Source organism: Perognathus longimembris, chromosome 17 (assembly GCF_023159225.1).
Source record: "Perognathus longimembris pacificus isolate PPM17 chromosome 17, ASM2315922v1, whole genome shotgun sequence".
Taxonomy (NCBI): Eukaryota; Metazoa; Chordata; class Mammalia; order Rodentia; family Heteromyidae; genus Perognathus; species Perognathus longimembris.
Genome location: NC_063177.1, coordinates 34,368,326 through 34,384,897, shown reverse-complemented (window position 1 = coordinate 34,384,897; position 16,572 = coordinate 34,368,326). Strand labels below are relative to the sequence as shown.

Sequence of the window (16,572 nt, the reverse complement as noted above, 5' to 3'; positions counted from 1 at the left end):
ATATCCCCAGCCCTGTATAATTTTATTTTTAATCTCAGTGTTTCCTTTACAAAAATTAAGTTCCTTTTTTTCACCAGCAGGGAAAAGCTCATGCTGCTCAGGAGGCTCAGATGTAAGGCTGTGGTTCAAAGCCAGTTCAGGCAGAAAAATCCATGAGACTCTTATCTTCAACTAACCAGCAAAAAGCCAGAAGTTAGAGTTGTGGTTCAAGTGGCAGAGAGCTAGCCTTGACAGAAAAAGCCAAGCAAGAGTGCAAGGTCCTGAATTCAAGCCCCAATATTGAGACTAAAAAGGTTTTGTTTTTGTTGTTCTTTTTTTTTTTTGCCAGTTGTGGAGCTTGAACTCAGGGCCTGAGCACTGTCCCTGGCTTCTTTTTGCTCAAGGATAGCACTCTACCACTTGAGCTACAGCGCCACTTCTGGCTTTTCCTATATATGTGGTGCTGAGGAATCGAACCCAAAGCTTCATGTATACAAGGCAAGCACTCTACCACTAGGCCATATTCCCAGCCCCCTTGTTGTTATTTTTCTTCATAGAGGAAAAGTAAAGTGTTATGGTTTTTTTTTTGTAGACGTGTACATTATCCTAATGTAGCTTTACATCATTAGCATTGTCTCATCAGCCCTTTAAGTGGTTGGTATTTCATAAACTTCTTGTTTAAAGTTATATATAGAAGAATGTAAAATAATAATCAACATCTTGTATGTTTTTCAAAAATTATCCATGAAAAACATAAGACTAGGAATGTAGCTGTGTGTTAGGACCTACCATGTGTGAGGCTCTGTTTCTTAAAATGAATTAGTCATCTCTCAAAAAATGAATATGGTTAGGCCTGGCACCTGTAACCCATGCTATTTCAGACATGGAAATTGGGAAGATCTCAGTTCAAGCCCAGCTAGGGCAAAAGTGTTTAAGACCCTTTTTAGTGAACTTGGAGTGATGCTGCATCTCTTATCAACTCAGCTGCATAGGAGGCATCTATAGGATTGCAGTCCATATTCACTCAGGAGAGAAATACAGGACTCTATTTGAAAGATAACTAAAGTAAAAATGGCTGGAAGAGTGGTTCAAGTGGCAGAAATCTGCTTGGCAAGGCTGAGGCTTGAGTTCAAACCCCAGTTCTGCCAAAAGAAACGAGTATATTTACCCTTTTTTTTTTTTTTTTTCTTCTGTCTGTGGGGCGTGAACTCTGAGCCTGGGTGCTGTCCCTGAACTCTTCCACTTAAGGCTAGTGATCTACCACTTTGGTCACAGTGCTACTTCCAGTTTTCTATTGGTTAATTGGAGATAATTGTCTCACAACAAACTTTTCCTGCTCTGGCTGGCTTTGAACCACAATTCTCAGATTTTAGCCTTCTGAGTATGAGTAGGATCTTCAGGCATAAGCCATCAGGGCTGGCTGTGTCAGTGAATCACACCTGTAATCTTAGCCACTTGAGGAGGTTCAAATCGGAGGACATCAAGCACACAACCTGAGAGATTCTCATCTCAAATAAATCAGCAAAAAGCTAGAGCTGGAAGTATGGCTCAAGTGGTAGAGTGCTAGTCTTGGGCAAAAAAGCTCAGAGATAGCACCTAGTCCCTGAGTTCAAGCCCCAGGACAAGCACACAAAAAAAGCAAAATATGTGCACTTACATAATAGAAAAATGCCATTTTCTTCTCCCTTTTATTTACAGGGATTAAATTCTGTTTAGGTTGCCCTATACAGTAGAAAAAGTAGTACATTTAATTTAATTAACATAGAGTCAAGGGCTGGGCCCTGGGTTCGATTCCCCAGCACCACATATACAGAAAATGGCCAGAAGTGGCGCTGTGGCTCAAGTGGCAGAGTGCTAGCCTTGAGCAAAAAGAAGCCAGGGACAGTGCTCAGGCCCTGAGTCCAAGCCCAGGACTGGCAAAAAAAAAAAAGAAAGAAAGAAACATAGAGTAGAATTCCACAAGAAGAAAGGATTCTTATTTGTAATTTTGCTCATTTTGTGGATGTATGACTTTATGATATTTGAGTTTTTCACTAAGGATTTGACAAATAATTTATGTCAGAACAGAAGTAACAAAAACTTGAATGTTCACAAGTATTTATAAAGATTGCGAGATCTGTCCTGCAGAGGGAAAGGATTTATAGTTGATTCAAGTCACTACTTTTGGTGAATGTATTTGATATAAATGATACAGCAAGAAAATAGTTTGTTGCAGTGAAAAATCTAGACTTTCCAAGAGACCATCTTCTTTCTGGAGATTAAGTTTTCCCTCCTTTAACAGGACATCTTACAGGAAAACACGAGAGACATTTCTCCATCTCAGGATGCCCACTCTATCATAACCTCTCAGCTGATGAGTGCAAGGTAATTGTATTTTTATTCAGCATCTACTTATTAAGGGCTTGCTGCTTGCTCCACACTTGGCTAAACATTGGATACAGCAGTGAAGAAGAATTACAGTAAGTAATGGAAGAAAACAGATTATCTGCACAATATTTGGAACTTTAACCACTGGTGTGATTTTCTATTGACAGTTGATTTAAAAAACTGCTAAGAACATGCCTCTGCTTCTGAGGCATCATTTGCATAAATATGTGATCTCAGCATTGTGCATTAAGTTCTCTTAAAAGTCTGTGAAGTTAATTTATTCATGGTGGTAGTGGATCTGAGGTTTTCAGCTCAAGGCCAGGCTAACACTATCCCCTGAGGTGTTTTTTTTTCTGTTTTTCAAAGCTAGTGCTGTACTACCTGAGCAGCTCTACTTCTAGCTGTTTTTTTTTTTCAATTGTTGGTAGTTAATTGGAAATTCTAGAGTCTCATGGACTTTAACTGCTGGGGCTGGCTTTAGCCTCGTGAGTAGCTAGGATTACAGGAGTGAGCCACCAGTGCCTGTCTTACTATTTTCACAATTATTTTCTTCTTTGTCCATTTCTGCAGAATATTTTTCCTTTTGGTTACTCTAAATGATATCTACTCTTTGCTAATTCTTTTAACTTATTGAAAAATATACCTTCTAAATAACCTTTGGGACTTTGGGGTAGCACCTAAGTAATTTTGCAGAAGCAATAACAGAGCATGTCAACCTAATAGATTGTTCAGGTAATAGTTTGGCAAGTTATCCAAATGAAATACTCCTGTTAAAGTATTACTAGGTGTTTGTTTTTTATTTTACTTTGCTAACAAATCCTAGGCCACAGACTTTTTGCTTGTCTGAGCAGATTTCATTTAGAAAAATTAGATTTCTAGCTAACATTAGCGTTCCTCAAGTCTTGTTCTGTTACAAGTAGATCACAGAGGGGAGGCGGAGGGGGGAATGAGGGAGGAGGTAACAAACAGTACAAGAAATGTATCCAATGCCTAACTTATGAAACTGTAACCTCTCTGTATGTCAGTTTGACAATAAAAATTAAAAAAAAAAGTAGATCACAGAATGTGAAAGTTTTTTTATGTAGTTTTTATGAAGAATAGCTTATTTCCAATTATATATGTATTCTAAGATTAGAGACCCTATTCATATTTTTTTTTCATTCCAGATTTATTTATTTATTTTGCTGGTCCTGTGGCTTGATCAACTCTGGGACTGGGCTTTATCCCTGAGCTCCTTTTGCTCAAAGCTATCTAGCACTCAGCTTGCTCATTGTCACTTCTAGCTTTTTCTGTAATTATTTGGGGATATGAGTCTCATGAACCTGGGTGCTGTCCCTGAGCTCTTTTGCTCAAGGCTAGCACCCTACTGCCTTGACCCACGGCTCCATTTCCTGCTTTTTTTAAAGATTAACTGGAGATATGAGTCTCACAGGGACTTTCCTGCCAGGGCTGGCTTTGAACTTTGATCCTCAGATCTCAGCCTCCTGAGTAGCTAGGATTACAGGCTTGAGCCACCATGCCTGCCTCCGTGACAAAAATTTTAAGAAGGATTTCAATCTAGGGAAGAAAATTCTGGGTGGAAAAAACCCACAAAACATTTCTGTCCTACAGCTTTCCTCTTTGGTCCCCTATTTCAAAATGTGAATGAGGCTTACCATAATTCATTTTTTGTACTTGATAATATACTTAAGGTCACTAGAATTTCTGAAACATAACCACTGGAGCCGGGCATTGGTGGCTCATGCCTCTAGTCCTAGCTACTCAGGAGACTGAGATCTGAGGATTATGGTTCAAAGCCAGTCCAGTTCAAAGCTAGCATAGCGTGGGCAAGAAAGTCCATGAGAATCTTATCTCCAGTTAATCACCAGAGAACTGGAAATGCTGTGGCCCAAAGTGATAAGAGTACTAGCCTTGAGCTGAAGAGCTCCAGGACAGTGCCCAGGCCCAGAGTTCAAGTTCCATGGAGGACAAATAAATAAATCTCAAAGGAAAGATTAAGATTGGTTCCTTACATTTATAAATGTTCTACAATTTTGTTTTGTGTTGTTGCAAACCTCATTCATACTAGGCTTCCAGCACTAGGCTAGATCCCTGGCCTAACAAAAGCTCTTGGTTTTTAAAACTACGTGCATCTACATGATTGTTTTTGAGTTTCCCAGTAAACCTCTGTAGTCAGCAATGCTACTATTTCTGTTCAGTCTTGAACTTCTGTGGCTATGTGTGTTAAAGTTACAAATATTTAAGGACTCATGACTTATTCAGTGACACACCAGGTAAATGGCTTACATCTGTACGCTGTACTCACAGCAATGTGGAGCATGAGATCAGGAGGATTGAACTTTGAGGCTAGCCTGGGCAAAAAGTTAATGGAACCCCATTATACCAGAAAGGGTGGGCCTGGTTGCACTTGTCATTCTAGGTACAAGGCAAACAAGTCCGTGATCACGGTTCAACCCAGCCTGAGGAAAAATGTGAGACCTATCTGAAGTAAAACCAAAGCCAAAAACGGTGGGAGGTGTGACACAAATAAGAATGCCTTTGTGGCACATGCAAGCTCTTACATTTAAACTAACCTAGTACCACCAAAATCAGGAAAGACTGCAAATAAGGGCTTACACACTGTAGGGGAGGCAACACATGCCAATAAATATGTCAATAAGAATTTTATGTAGTAATATGAGGGTCAAAAGGCTGAAGATTTCTGGCATGGCAGATTCTGATGTACTGTTTTTGGTACAGAAGGTCAAAGATGTTCCTGATGAGTTGGCATTTGATCTGGGATATGGATAGTGGCAAAGAGACCGTCCTATAAGGATCTAGAAGAAATGGCTACAAGATTCAGGGCTGTGGTTGAAACAAGTTGGGAAATGAGGACTCAGTAGGGAAGTTGGGAAAAGTAGGACTCAAGACAGGAAGGCCTGAAGGGTTTGGCACAGGAATATGTTTCCTTTCTGATGGCAATATGAAGCATTGCCTGAGCAGAGGCATGATGTAATTTCATGATGTTATTTCACTTGCATCTACGTAGAGAATGGATTGCCTAGAAAAGACATGAAAGAGGATAGAGCTATTGGAAGACTGCTCAAGAAGTTCTGGCAGTAGATGGATTCTGGACTAGCATGGTGTCGGGAGAGTCTAAGAACAGGTTGGACTCTGGATGCATTTTGGAGTGGAGCAAGAAGCTACTAGGCTTGCAGATGGATTCGACATGAGAGAAGAGAAAAAGAAGAATCAAGGATGACATCCAGTTTTTTATCTGGTCAACTTAAGATGGTGTGTAGCCATCTATTATCAGGAAGATTTGGGATACAGCAGATATGTAGGAAATGCTAGTTCTATTTTGACATCGCTGAGTCCTAGTGGTGAAGCTGAATAAGTAGTTGGATTTGAGGCCTCAGTTCCCAGGTGATGAAACTGAAACTACTGAGTGATGTGATTTGTCTGAGATCCTGTAAATGTAGAGTTCTGTTTGTTTGCCTATAAACTTGAACCCAGGTTTCCCCTCTTCTTCTTCTCCTTCCCCTTCTCCCTTCCTTTTTCTTTCCTTATCTTCCTTACTCTGTCATCTAACTTTCTATATATATCTATATCTATCTCTGTCATCTAACTTTCTGTATATATCTATATCTATCTCATCTCACTATGTTGCCCAAGCAATCCTCCTATCTCAACATGCTTAGTAGCTAAGACTACAGGTACCTCTACGCCTGGCTCTACCCAGGATTCCTAATGTTTTCTTCATATTTCCTTACTCTCTTCTTGTACTTCTTCATTTGTTGTGGGGCTTTTTGTTTGTTTATATTTTTTGTTGTGTTTTGTTTTTTGCCAGTCCTGGGGCTTGAACTCAGGGCCTGAGCACTGTCCCTGGCTTCTTTTTGCTTAAGGCTAGTACTCTACCACATGACCCACAGCACCACTTCTGGCTTTTTTCTGTATATGTGGTGCTGAGGAATCGAACCCAGGGCTTCATGTATATGAGGTGAACATTTTACCACTAGGCCATATTCCCAGCCTGTTTGTATTTTTTTTTTTAAACCAGTTGCTTAGCCAGTACAATGACAGGAGTCCAGATTCAATCAGACTTGTGGTAAAGCTTTCCCACCATTTAGCTATGATCATTTCACCGATTCTCATTTAGTGGCTGAGAAAGAATGATGTGAGGCTTGCTCTATCTCTTTCTTACAGAGATTGTGATAGTAAGTGTACTTTTTACTTTCAAAGTACAGCATAAACTCAGGGGATTATCATGAATTCTTATACTTTAAGTAAACATAGTCTTAGAAACAGGTGGATTTATTGACATTGTTGATGGTTGCAGGTGAGAGCACAGAGCCGGGATAAGCAGATAGAAGAGAGGATGCTGTCCCACAGGCAAGATGACAACAACAGGCATGCAACCAGGCACCAGGTATGGGCCTTGTGAAAGCTCTGGCCATTCAGTTTGAGATCCCCATCTTCGATCTCCTTTGCCCCATGACTTCTCTATAGGCATATCCATACCTCTTGTTGCTTGCGATATGGCTAAATAACTGGTTTCTAGAGATCAACCCAGAATAATATTCATTTTCCAAGTAGTAAATTTCCATAAACAAATACTTCTACCTCATAAATGGTAGAATCAAGCTACTTTTAATAGTAATAGAAGGTACTCTGAAAGGAAAGATTACATTGGCTGTTCCATTTTCTCATTTTTCCCTCTTGTTTTTTAACCCCATTATAGTTTGCTTTTGAGCCACCTCCATTTAACTGGCATATTTCTAAGGTCAGCAGTGATATTTCCTTCATATTTGACATTCATCAACTAGGTTGCTTTTCTTCTTTTTTCCTATGATTTCCAGGAAGCATCCTTGTTCTAATCCTTTGAACATTTGGGTTGCATTGATTCCTTGTTCCTTTATAAATGGCTTTGGTCTTTATTCTTGGCTGTTTTTCTGCCTGGAACTCTATACCTGACCAAGAAGAAGAGATTATGTTTATCTTTCTAAGGCCTTGTCCAATTCTTAGCTGTTATAGGATTCTTCCAAATCTTTACCTACCATTAGTGAATCACTTCCTCTAGTGTATTCCATTCTACTGTTCAAAAAATGTCAGCCTTTATCACGTTATTCATAGTTTCTTATCTAGGTGTCTGTTTTTGTAGTTAGATTATAAGTGGATAACTGGGAGCATGGTAGTGAGGAAGTTTTGCTTGGAAGACAGATTGATCTGGATCTGAATACTGTGATTCTTTCTCTTGCTATTTTGTCCTGGGCAGGCCATTTAATCTCCCTAAACTTTATTTCCTTGTTAATATAAAGAAGTGACTAACAGAGTAGTCAGCTGAACCTTGTATATATAATATCTATCACATTGCTTGGCAGTAAAATGGACTCTGTAAGTAATAGTCACTCTTTTTCATTATATACCTTAGGTTCTCTTCTTTACTCAGTTTTTTTGTTTTTATTCATTTTGTATCACCATCAAATCAGTAAACATTATTTCAAAAACAGTACTTAGTAAATGCTTATTGAGTTGTGGTCTTCACCTTATTCCTATTGGTTTGGAATAGAAATAGACTTGATTGCACCTTTGTATGTGCCAGTCCTGAACTCAAGACCCGAGCATTGTCCCTGAGCTTTTGTGCTTAGTACTCTACCACTTGAGCCACAGTGCCACTTCTAGCTTTTTGGTACTTAATTGGAGATAAGAGTCTCATGGATTTTACTTCCTGCATGGCTTGAACTGCCATCAGATCTCAACCTCCAGGGTAGGTAGCTAGGATAACAGGTGTGAGCTACTGGCACCCAACTTGCATTCTTAATTCATATTTAGATAAGTTTACAGCCAGGTGCATATGGAGCCAAGTGCTGGTGGCAAGATGATTATCATTACAGTCCAGACCATACAAAAAGTTCTCAAGACATGCATCTCACCTGGCTCATTCCTATGATCCTAGCTACTCAGGAGCTTGAGATCTGAGGATTGTGGTTCGAAGTTGAATGACTCTTATTGCCAGTTAATGGGGCGGCGGAGGGGGGGGGCGGGGAGCTGGGAGTGGAGTAATCCTCAAGAAATCCTCAGTGGAAAAAGCTAAGGGACAGTGCCCAGGCCCTGAGTTCAAGCCCCAGTACCGGATTTTTTTTCTTTAACAATGTAAAATTGCTGTTTTTACCATTTTCCAATTGTCTGTTGTTAATACAGAGAAATACAGCTAACATCCATAGAAAATATGTCTATGGCTTTCATTTCTTGTCATAACTTTAGTTTTGCCAGTACCGGATTTTTTAAAAACCTATTTCAACAGGAAAAGCTGGGCATGGTGGCATGCCAAACAGCTAAAGGGTCCCAGATATAGTGTGCAGTATAAATAGGCCGATCAGGATCCAGGCATGGCTCAGGCAGAAAGCAAGACCTTGTTTCAAAAAGAAAAAGGTTGTATTCTTGAACCTCTATTTAACTAGCACTAAGTATAGCTTGAGCATAAAGGAAATTAATTTTGAATTATAAAATTATTATTCACAGGTGACTAAATTTTTGGCTATTTTTTTCTTAACCTTTTTTTTTTTTTTTTTTTTTAGTTTTGAAGTTTAACTCTTATAATGAGTTTTCCAGCTGACTTCTCAGTTTTTTCTTTTAGGCACCAACAGAGAGGCAGCTGCGCTATAAGGAAAAGGTAGCTGAACTCAGGAAGAAAAGAAATTCTGGACTAAGCAAAGAACAGAAAGAGAAATGTATGGTGAGGAAAAGTTTAGTTCTTAATTAGCATGAACTTTAGCTCATTTGCTTCCCTTTTGCTTTTTAAGCTTTTGCCTTGCAGATTAGCCAATTGCTGTTTTCTACAAGAGACCTTCAGGTAAATATCAGAGACACTTCGCTGGCGCTAAGACCTTACTATAGTCCCCCAAACTGGGTTTTTGGGAGTGGAAACAAGTCTTGGAAAAAATTACAAAAAGCCCTTGGAACCTAAGTCTTACGTGGCAGAGTCCAAACTGACCTGAACCAGATTAGCCTGGAAGAAATGATAAATAGGAACAAAGATGCAAATGACTAGTTCTTCAAATGCTAATATATGCTTAAAATCTAGAATGTTGTTGTTCCTGAGGTAAGCCTTTGTCTCTTTTCTGGGGGAGGTGGAGTCTAGTGTGGCAGGGAAGGGCTAGAATCTAGATTTAAAAGAGAAGTCTCTCATCCAGTTTCTTTCCAGGGACGGATACTTGTAGTGAACATCATGGTAAGGCTTGAATGTTACTTAAAGTTGGACTGCTATTATGCTCTTAGTTCTCTGTGACTTTTGTCTTTCTTCTTGCTTAATATAGAGTCTAGCCTGCATTTTCTGTACACAGGCTCAAGTTTTAAAGTGGGAACCTTACACAGTTGGTAGGTAGTACTATGTGGCCATAGCAGTGATGTGATGAAAGAATTTGGAAAAGACTGTTTAGTCCAGCTGCCTTTCCCCTCCCTACCTGCAGGTTTCAATCTAGCATCTCTAAATACTAAGGCTTGGAGAATCTGGTTTTTATTGTTGTTTGTCTTGCTTGTACGTCAGGGAGTGTCTTCCATATCTCAGGACTGGAAGATTTTGGTGTGTCTGGGTTTGCTGTCCTTTGTTTCTCACTGTCCTGCATGTTTTCTCTTGAAGAAAGGCCTAGAGTCCCGATCATGGACTTTAGTGATAGAAGGCACTCTCTCCTGGACCTTTCAGAACATCTCTACAGACTAACTAGGACTTTGGCAGTAACCTGCAACTAGTCTTATGTGTACTCTGTCCCTGGCACCTAGGGTGTAGGCACTATGTAAATAGCTTCTAGTTGTGGTTGGCATCCTTTGAAAGGCAGTGGGCTACGTTTAAGAGCAAAGAGTTATCATGCTGTCTTTATTTTCCTAGGAACACAGACAGACATATGGGAACACTCGGGAACCTCTCTTGGAAAACCTGACAAGCGAGTATGATTTGGATCTTTTCCGAAGAGCACAAGCCCGGGCTTCAGAGGATTTGGTGAGTGCTAAAATCTCCAGCTGAGGGAGGACCCAAGAAGGGGCTGGGAATATGGCCTAGTGGTAGAGTATTTGCCTCATGTTCATGAAACCCTGGGTTTGATTCCTCAGCACCACATATGTAGAAAAAGGCAGAAGTGGTGCTGTGCCTCAAGTGGTAGAGTGTTAGCCTTGAGCAGAAAGAAGAATCCAAGGGCAGTGCTTAATCCCTGAGTTCAAGCCACAGGACTGGCCAAAAAAAAAAAAAAAAGAAAGAAAGAAAAAAAAAAACTACCAAGAAAAATGATTAGCAATCAATTTAGTGGGAGTTAAATGTACCTTGCTGCTTAAATCTCTCTCCTTCCCCAAATTGTCCCCTATTTAAAATGAGCTATTCCCCACCCCCACCCCACCCCCCATCCTATATTCACCTCCTTTCACTCTGAACTGGAACTTCCAGTTGGGCTTGAGTTGTGAGGTGGGTTAAAAGCAGTAGGTGCTCCTTTGTCTCTAGAGAAATTTGCAATTCTGAAAACCTTGGAATGTGAGAGTACCTCCCCTTACATTGACTTTACTCAATACACTTTATACAGTTACTCTAGGAGCAGGAAATTAACTGACAAGGAGAATAATGAGAAGGCTACTTTCAGATATTTTATTGAATTCGTTTTTTTGTTTACTTAATGAGATGAAAGTTGCACGATGTTGCCCAAACTTGTCTCAAATTCTTGGGTTCTACCAATTCTCCTGCCTCAACTCCTCAGTGTTAAGATTGCTGGTGCTAGCCTAGCCACTGCTCTTGGTTGCTGTTTCAGAGTTAAGCTTTTATAATTAGTTCACATTTAAGTCTGATGCCCTAGGCATTATTGAGTTGTACAAAAGGTTTATAATTCCATAAGTCAGGCAATAAGTACAGTATTTCTTAGACAATATCACCCCTTCACTGCCCCATTTGCCCCCTCCCTGCCCATAAGTTGGATTGTTCATTTTTTGTGTAAGTTATATCGAATACCATGACTTCATTTGTTCACCCTTCTTCCATTCCTGAGCACTCCCACTCCCACACCCCTACCAAATGAAAGGACAACAGTGGAAAAAACCCACCCCCACCAAAACCGTGTTTCCATTTCCTGGGGTTTCTTTTGATAAGTAGTGTTTTACATGTCTAGAATAGTTACACCGTGGAGCTCCTCCTGTAAGTATCCTTCTTTAGTATATGAATGCTAGAGCCCTGTATAAGTTATCATGTCCAGCTGTGTCTTAGATCTAATGCCTACATAGAACATCCTAGGCTGATTTTTTTTTTCTTTTTTGCCAGTCCTGGGGCTAGAACTCAGGGCCTGAGCATTGTCCCTGGCTTCTTTTGGATCAAGGCTAGCATTGCCACTTGGTTTTTTCTATATATGTGGTGCTGAGGAATCGAACCCAGGGCTTTATGTACACGAGGCGAGCACTTTACCACTCGGCTATATTCCCAGCCAAATTAGATCAAGGAGATTCTGAATTTACCTCAGCGTTAATAGATTAAATGGGTTCAGAGAAATTTAATGTGTAAAGTGAATCTCACCTTCACCGCTTCCCTTTTTACTGTATCACTTACTAGATAGTTGAAAACTTCTAGGAGGCAATCTTTGGTGGACGCCTTTTAGGCTCTAGTAGGCTGGCTGCCTTCTACTGCTGATTTTCTCTCCTTTTCTGGAAGGACACTGCCTAGGCCAGTTTTAGTCAGCTCATAACCATTTGAAGGAAAAGTGATACACAGAAATCTTTTCTACTGTCTTACATAACCAGAATTACTTTTTTTTATTCTCAGGAGGCTTGAACTCAGGGTCTGGACACTGTCCCTAAGCTCTTTTTTGCTCAAGGTTAACACTCTACTACTTTGAGCCACAGCTCCACTTCTGGTTTTCTGATGGGTAATTGGAGATAAGAGTCTCTGACTTTTCTGCCTGGGCTGGCTTTGAACTGTGATCCTCAGACCTCAACCTCCTGAGTAGCTAGAATTACGGGCAGAAATACCTTTTAAAAGTAAAGTGGATGTTATGCCTCTCTCAAGAAAAAAATGATAGAACTAGAGAGAAGGCAAGAAATTAAGTATGCACTATTGAGGGGAAGCAGTGAAAGGGAAACAGTTGATGGCAGAGAGAATGTAATCTAAATATGTGTATTTATGAAAATAGCATAATGAGCCCCACTAAAGCTGGAAAAATAAAGGGGGGTGTTGAGCTAAGAAAGTAATGGGGGATAAATTTGGTCAAACTGCATGAACTGAAAACTACAGTTAATACATATTAATTTTTAAAAGAAAACTGTAGACAATGCAAATATGTCAGGGATTCACAGGCTTTATAGAAGATTTTGCAGATGAATCAGCCACGTTATAATTATCTTTTCTGTTTCGATTTTAGGATATTTTGTAACAGTGAAGAGTTTGTATTTGTGGTAGATTACCTTCATATAATTTAATTTGGCTTTGGCTGATAAAAATGATGGGACCCAGAAAGTGAGAGTAGAGAAAACTATTGAGATCTGTGTAGCTAGTAAGTTTTCTAGGAAACTGCCTGATTTTCCAAGTTTAGCATGATGGCCTGAAACTATGGTCATCTCATTTTCGGCTTGAGGAGTAACTAGGATTACAGGCACGAGTCACCACGCTGGGCTTCTTTTGATTTTGATTTCTTCCTTGGCAACAGGAGAAGTTAAGGCTGCAAGGCCAGATCACAGAGGGGAGCAACATGATTAAAACAATTGCTTTTGGCCGTTATGAGCTTGACACTTGGTACCATTCTCCCTATCCTGAAGAATATGCACGATTGGGTCGTCTTTACATGTGTGAATTCTGTTTAAAATACATGAAGAGCCAAACAATACTCCGCCGGCACATGGTAAGTTGTGGTGGGTGCCTATGCCCTGACTGAAATTGGGATGTTACAGGATCTCTGGATTTTGTCCTAGAGATGATATCTGAACAAGTAACTCAACATAGTCCACAGCAATGGAAATTGAAAGCTACATAAAGAGTGAGGTGTATAGGCTGTACTGTGGCTGGTTGTGTGACCCAGAGAAGCTGTCGTACATCTTTTTTTCCCAACATTTTGTGCATTTCATTCCTTAGAATGAATTGTACTATTCATGGTGTGTAGTATCCTTGACTTGTGTTAATACATAGATTTTCTGAGATACAGGGACAGTATAACCTTTTGGGAAGCAGATATTTAAGAACAATATATTGAATGAATACATACATAAGGAAGGTCAGGGGCTGGGAATGTGGCTTGTGGTAGAGTGCTTGCATAGCATGGGTTTGATTCCTCAGGACCACATAAATAGAAAAGGCTGGAAGAAGTGGTACTGTGGCTCAAGTGGTAGTGTGCTAGCCTTGAGCAAAAGGAAGCCAGTGACAGTGCCTAGGCCCTGAGTTCAAGCCCCAGCACCGGCAAAAAAATTAAAATTAAGGGCTGGGGATATGGCCTAGTGGCAAGAGTGCTTGCCTTGTATACATGAAGCCCTGGGTTCAATTCCCCAGCACCACATATACAAAAAATGGCCAGAAGTGGCGCTATGGCTCAAGTGGCAGAGTGCTAGGTTTGAACAAAAAGAAGCCAGGGACAGTACTGAGGCCCTGAGTCCAAGCCCCAGGACAGGCAAAAAAAATATTAAAAAATATTTTTAAAAAATAAAAATAAGGAAGGCCAGCTTGTAACAAAGGATGGAATTAACAGAACACATCCTCAGTATACGAGTTCTAGAAGCTGAATGTCATTTTTCTTTTTAAATAGGAAGAAAAACTTGAGTCTGATTTTTATTGACAGTCTGTTTATTTTTTGTCTAGCTGTGAGAAAGAAAAAGTCTTAAAGGCTGCTGGGCACCAGTGACTCATACCTGTCATCCTAGCTACTCAGGAGGCTGAGATCTGAGGATCATGGTTCAAAGTCAGTCAGGGTAACAGAGTCTGTAAGACTCATCTCCAGTGAACCACAGGAAAAAGCTGAAAGTGGCTCAAGAGGTAGAGCACTAACTAGCCTTGAGCACAAAAGCTCAGGGACAGTTCCATGCCCAGAGTTTTAAGCCCCAGGACTGGCAAAAAAAGAAAAAGAAAATTCATAAAGACTATTTCTACCATGTAGCAGGGATAGAGGAAAGGGTAAAAATTAGTTTATTTTTTTCTCCTATGCTGAGACAAAGTCTTAAGGCCTAAGTAACCCCGACTGGCCAGGGGTCCTCCTCCCTCAGCCTTCTAAGTGCTGGGATTACAGACATATACCTTGTTTTAAGATACCTCTTAGATATTTCTGTTCTCATAGTCACAACATAATTGTGGCCATTTGGATTATCTGTCTTCCTTCTCAGCACACGCATTCACATGCACACCAGTACTTGGGGGGTTGAACTAAGGACCTGGGCTCTGTCCTTTGTCTTTTTCACTTAAGGCTGGCACTCTTGTCACTTGAGCCACAACTCTACTTCTGGCCTTTTTTTTTTTTTTTTTTGCCAGTCCTGGGACTTGGACTCAGGGCCTGAGCACCATCCCTGGCTTCTTTTTGCTCAAGGCTAGCACTCTGCCACAGTGCCACTTCTGGCCGCTTTCTATATATGTGGTGCTAGGGAATTGAACCCAGGGCTTCATGTATATGAGGCAAGCACTCTTGCCACTAGGCCATATTCCCAGCCCCTACTTCTGGCTTTTTGGTCATTAATTGGAGATAGAGACTTTCTTGCCTAGGCTGGCTTTAAACCATGATCTGTATATCTCAGCCTCCTAATAGCTAGGATTACAGGTCTAAACCACCTGGCTCTTCCTATCTTTATTTTCCAGGGTTTCTATATGCTAAGCAAATACAAAAAAATAGAGAAAACAAAAAGTCTGGATAAGGGCTGGGAATGTGGCTTAGTGGTAGAGTGCTTGCCTAGCATGCATGAAGCCCTGGGTTTGATTCCTTAGTACCACATAAACATAAAGGGCTGGAAGTGGTGCTGTGGCTCTTGTGGTAGAGTGCTAGCCTTGAGCACAAAGAGGCCAGGACCAGCAAAAAAAAAAAAAGTCTGGATAAATCCATGAATTAAATAAGCATACTGAATATTTTATTGTATGTTGTATTATAAAAGTATAAAAAAGGGCTGGGGATATGGCCTACTGGCAAAGAGTGCTTACTTTGTATACATGAAGCCCTGGTTCAATTCCCCAGCACCACATATACAGAAAAATGGCCAGAGGTGGCGCTGTGGCTCAAGTGGCAGAGTGCTAGCCTTGAGCAAAAAGAAGCCAGGGACAGTGCTCAGGCCCTGAGTCCAAGCCCCAGGACTGACAAAAAAAGAAAGGTATAAAAATCAAGCCAGGCACTGGTAGCTCATCCCTATAAGCCTAGCTACTCATGAGGCTGAGATCTAAGGATCACATTTTGAAGCCAGCCCAAGACAGAAAAGTCCTTGTGAGACTTTTTCTTGGCTAGTCCTGAGGCTTGGACTTAGGGCCTAAGCACTGTCCCTGGCTTCCTTTTTGCTCAAGGTTAGCACTCAACCATTTGAGCCACAGCTCCACTTCAGGCCTTTTGTCTTTTTGTGGTGTTGAGGAAACCAACCCAGGGCTTCATGCATGCAAGGCTTAGCCATATTTCCCAGCCCCCCTGTGAGATTCCTATCTCCAATAAACTTCACAAAAAAGCTCTAGGACAAACAAAAATCAAATGTCAGGAAATTCCAATCTATTTTAATCCATACCTATTCTGATCCCCATTGCTTCAAGTATAATCACTGAGATGGCCTTGGATTAGTTTGGTTATTGTTGCAAAGTACACGCATGAGGAAAGGGAGCAGATAGGAACAAATTATCAATGGGCCTTTGAAGTAATTCCAGTTAATAAATACTTGGATTTACATGTGACAAAATTGGAACCTTTTTTCCTTTCCCCCTTGGAATTGAGGTAAACTCTACCACTAAGATACATTTCCAGACCTAGAACATGATTAGTGAGTTCTGAAAAAGTTAAAATAAGATCATGAAATTGTTCCGTATATAGATTATCTTTTTCTCTTTACTTGTGCCAATATTGGGGCTTAAATGCAGGGGTTGGGTGCTGTCTCTGAGATTTTTTTTTTGCCTAAGGCTTGCACTCTACCACTTGAGCCACTTGCTTATAACTTTTTGGTGGTTAATTAGAGATAAGCATCCCAGGGATTTTCTTGCTCAGGCCAACTTTGAACCACTGTCCTCAGATCTCAATCTCCTTAAATTATAGGTGTGAGCCACGTAGCACCAGGCCATATACTTTCTGT

The 16,572-nt window shown here is 40.5% G+C and overlaps 1 protein-coding gene across 8 annotated transcripts in view; it reads left to right on the top strand.

Moving 5' to 3' along the window:
- The window catches only part of Kat7 (lysine acetyltransferase 7), a 37,963-nt gene that overhangs the window by 12,063 nt on the left and 9,328 nt on the right, over positions 1-16,572 (top strand). For 2 of the 8 annotated variants that reach the window (XM_048365188.1, XM_048365195.1), the window contains exons 5-11: positions 2,261-2,343; positions 6,665-6,754; positions 8,963-9,061; positions 9,143-9,178; positions 9,530-9,556; positions 10,211-10,321; positions 12,993-13,184. In XM_048365188.1, the coding sequence (XP_048221145.1) occupies positions 2,261-2,343; positions 6,665-6,754; positions 8,963-9,061; positions 9,143-9,178; positions 9,530-9,556; positions 10,211-10,321; positions 12,993-13,184 (638 nt within the window). The remainder of the gene's footprint in view (positions 1-2,260; positions 2,344-6,664; positions 6,755-8,962; positions 9,062-9,142; positions 9,179-9,529; positions 9,557-10,210; positions 10,322-12,992; positions 13,185-16,572) is intronic. The other 6 variants (XM_048365191.1, XM_048365189.1, XM_048365190.1 and 3 more) reach the window with 6 other exon arrangements.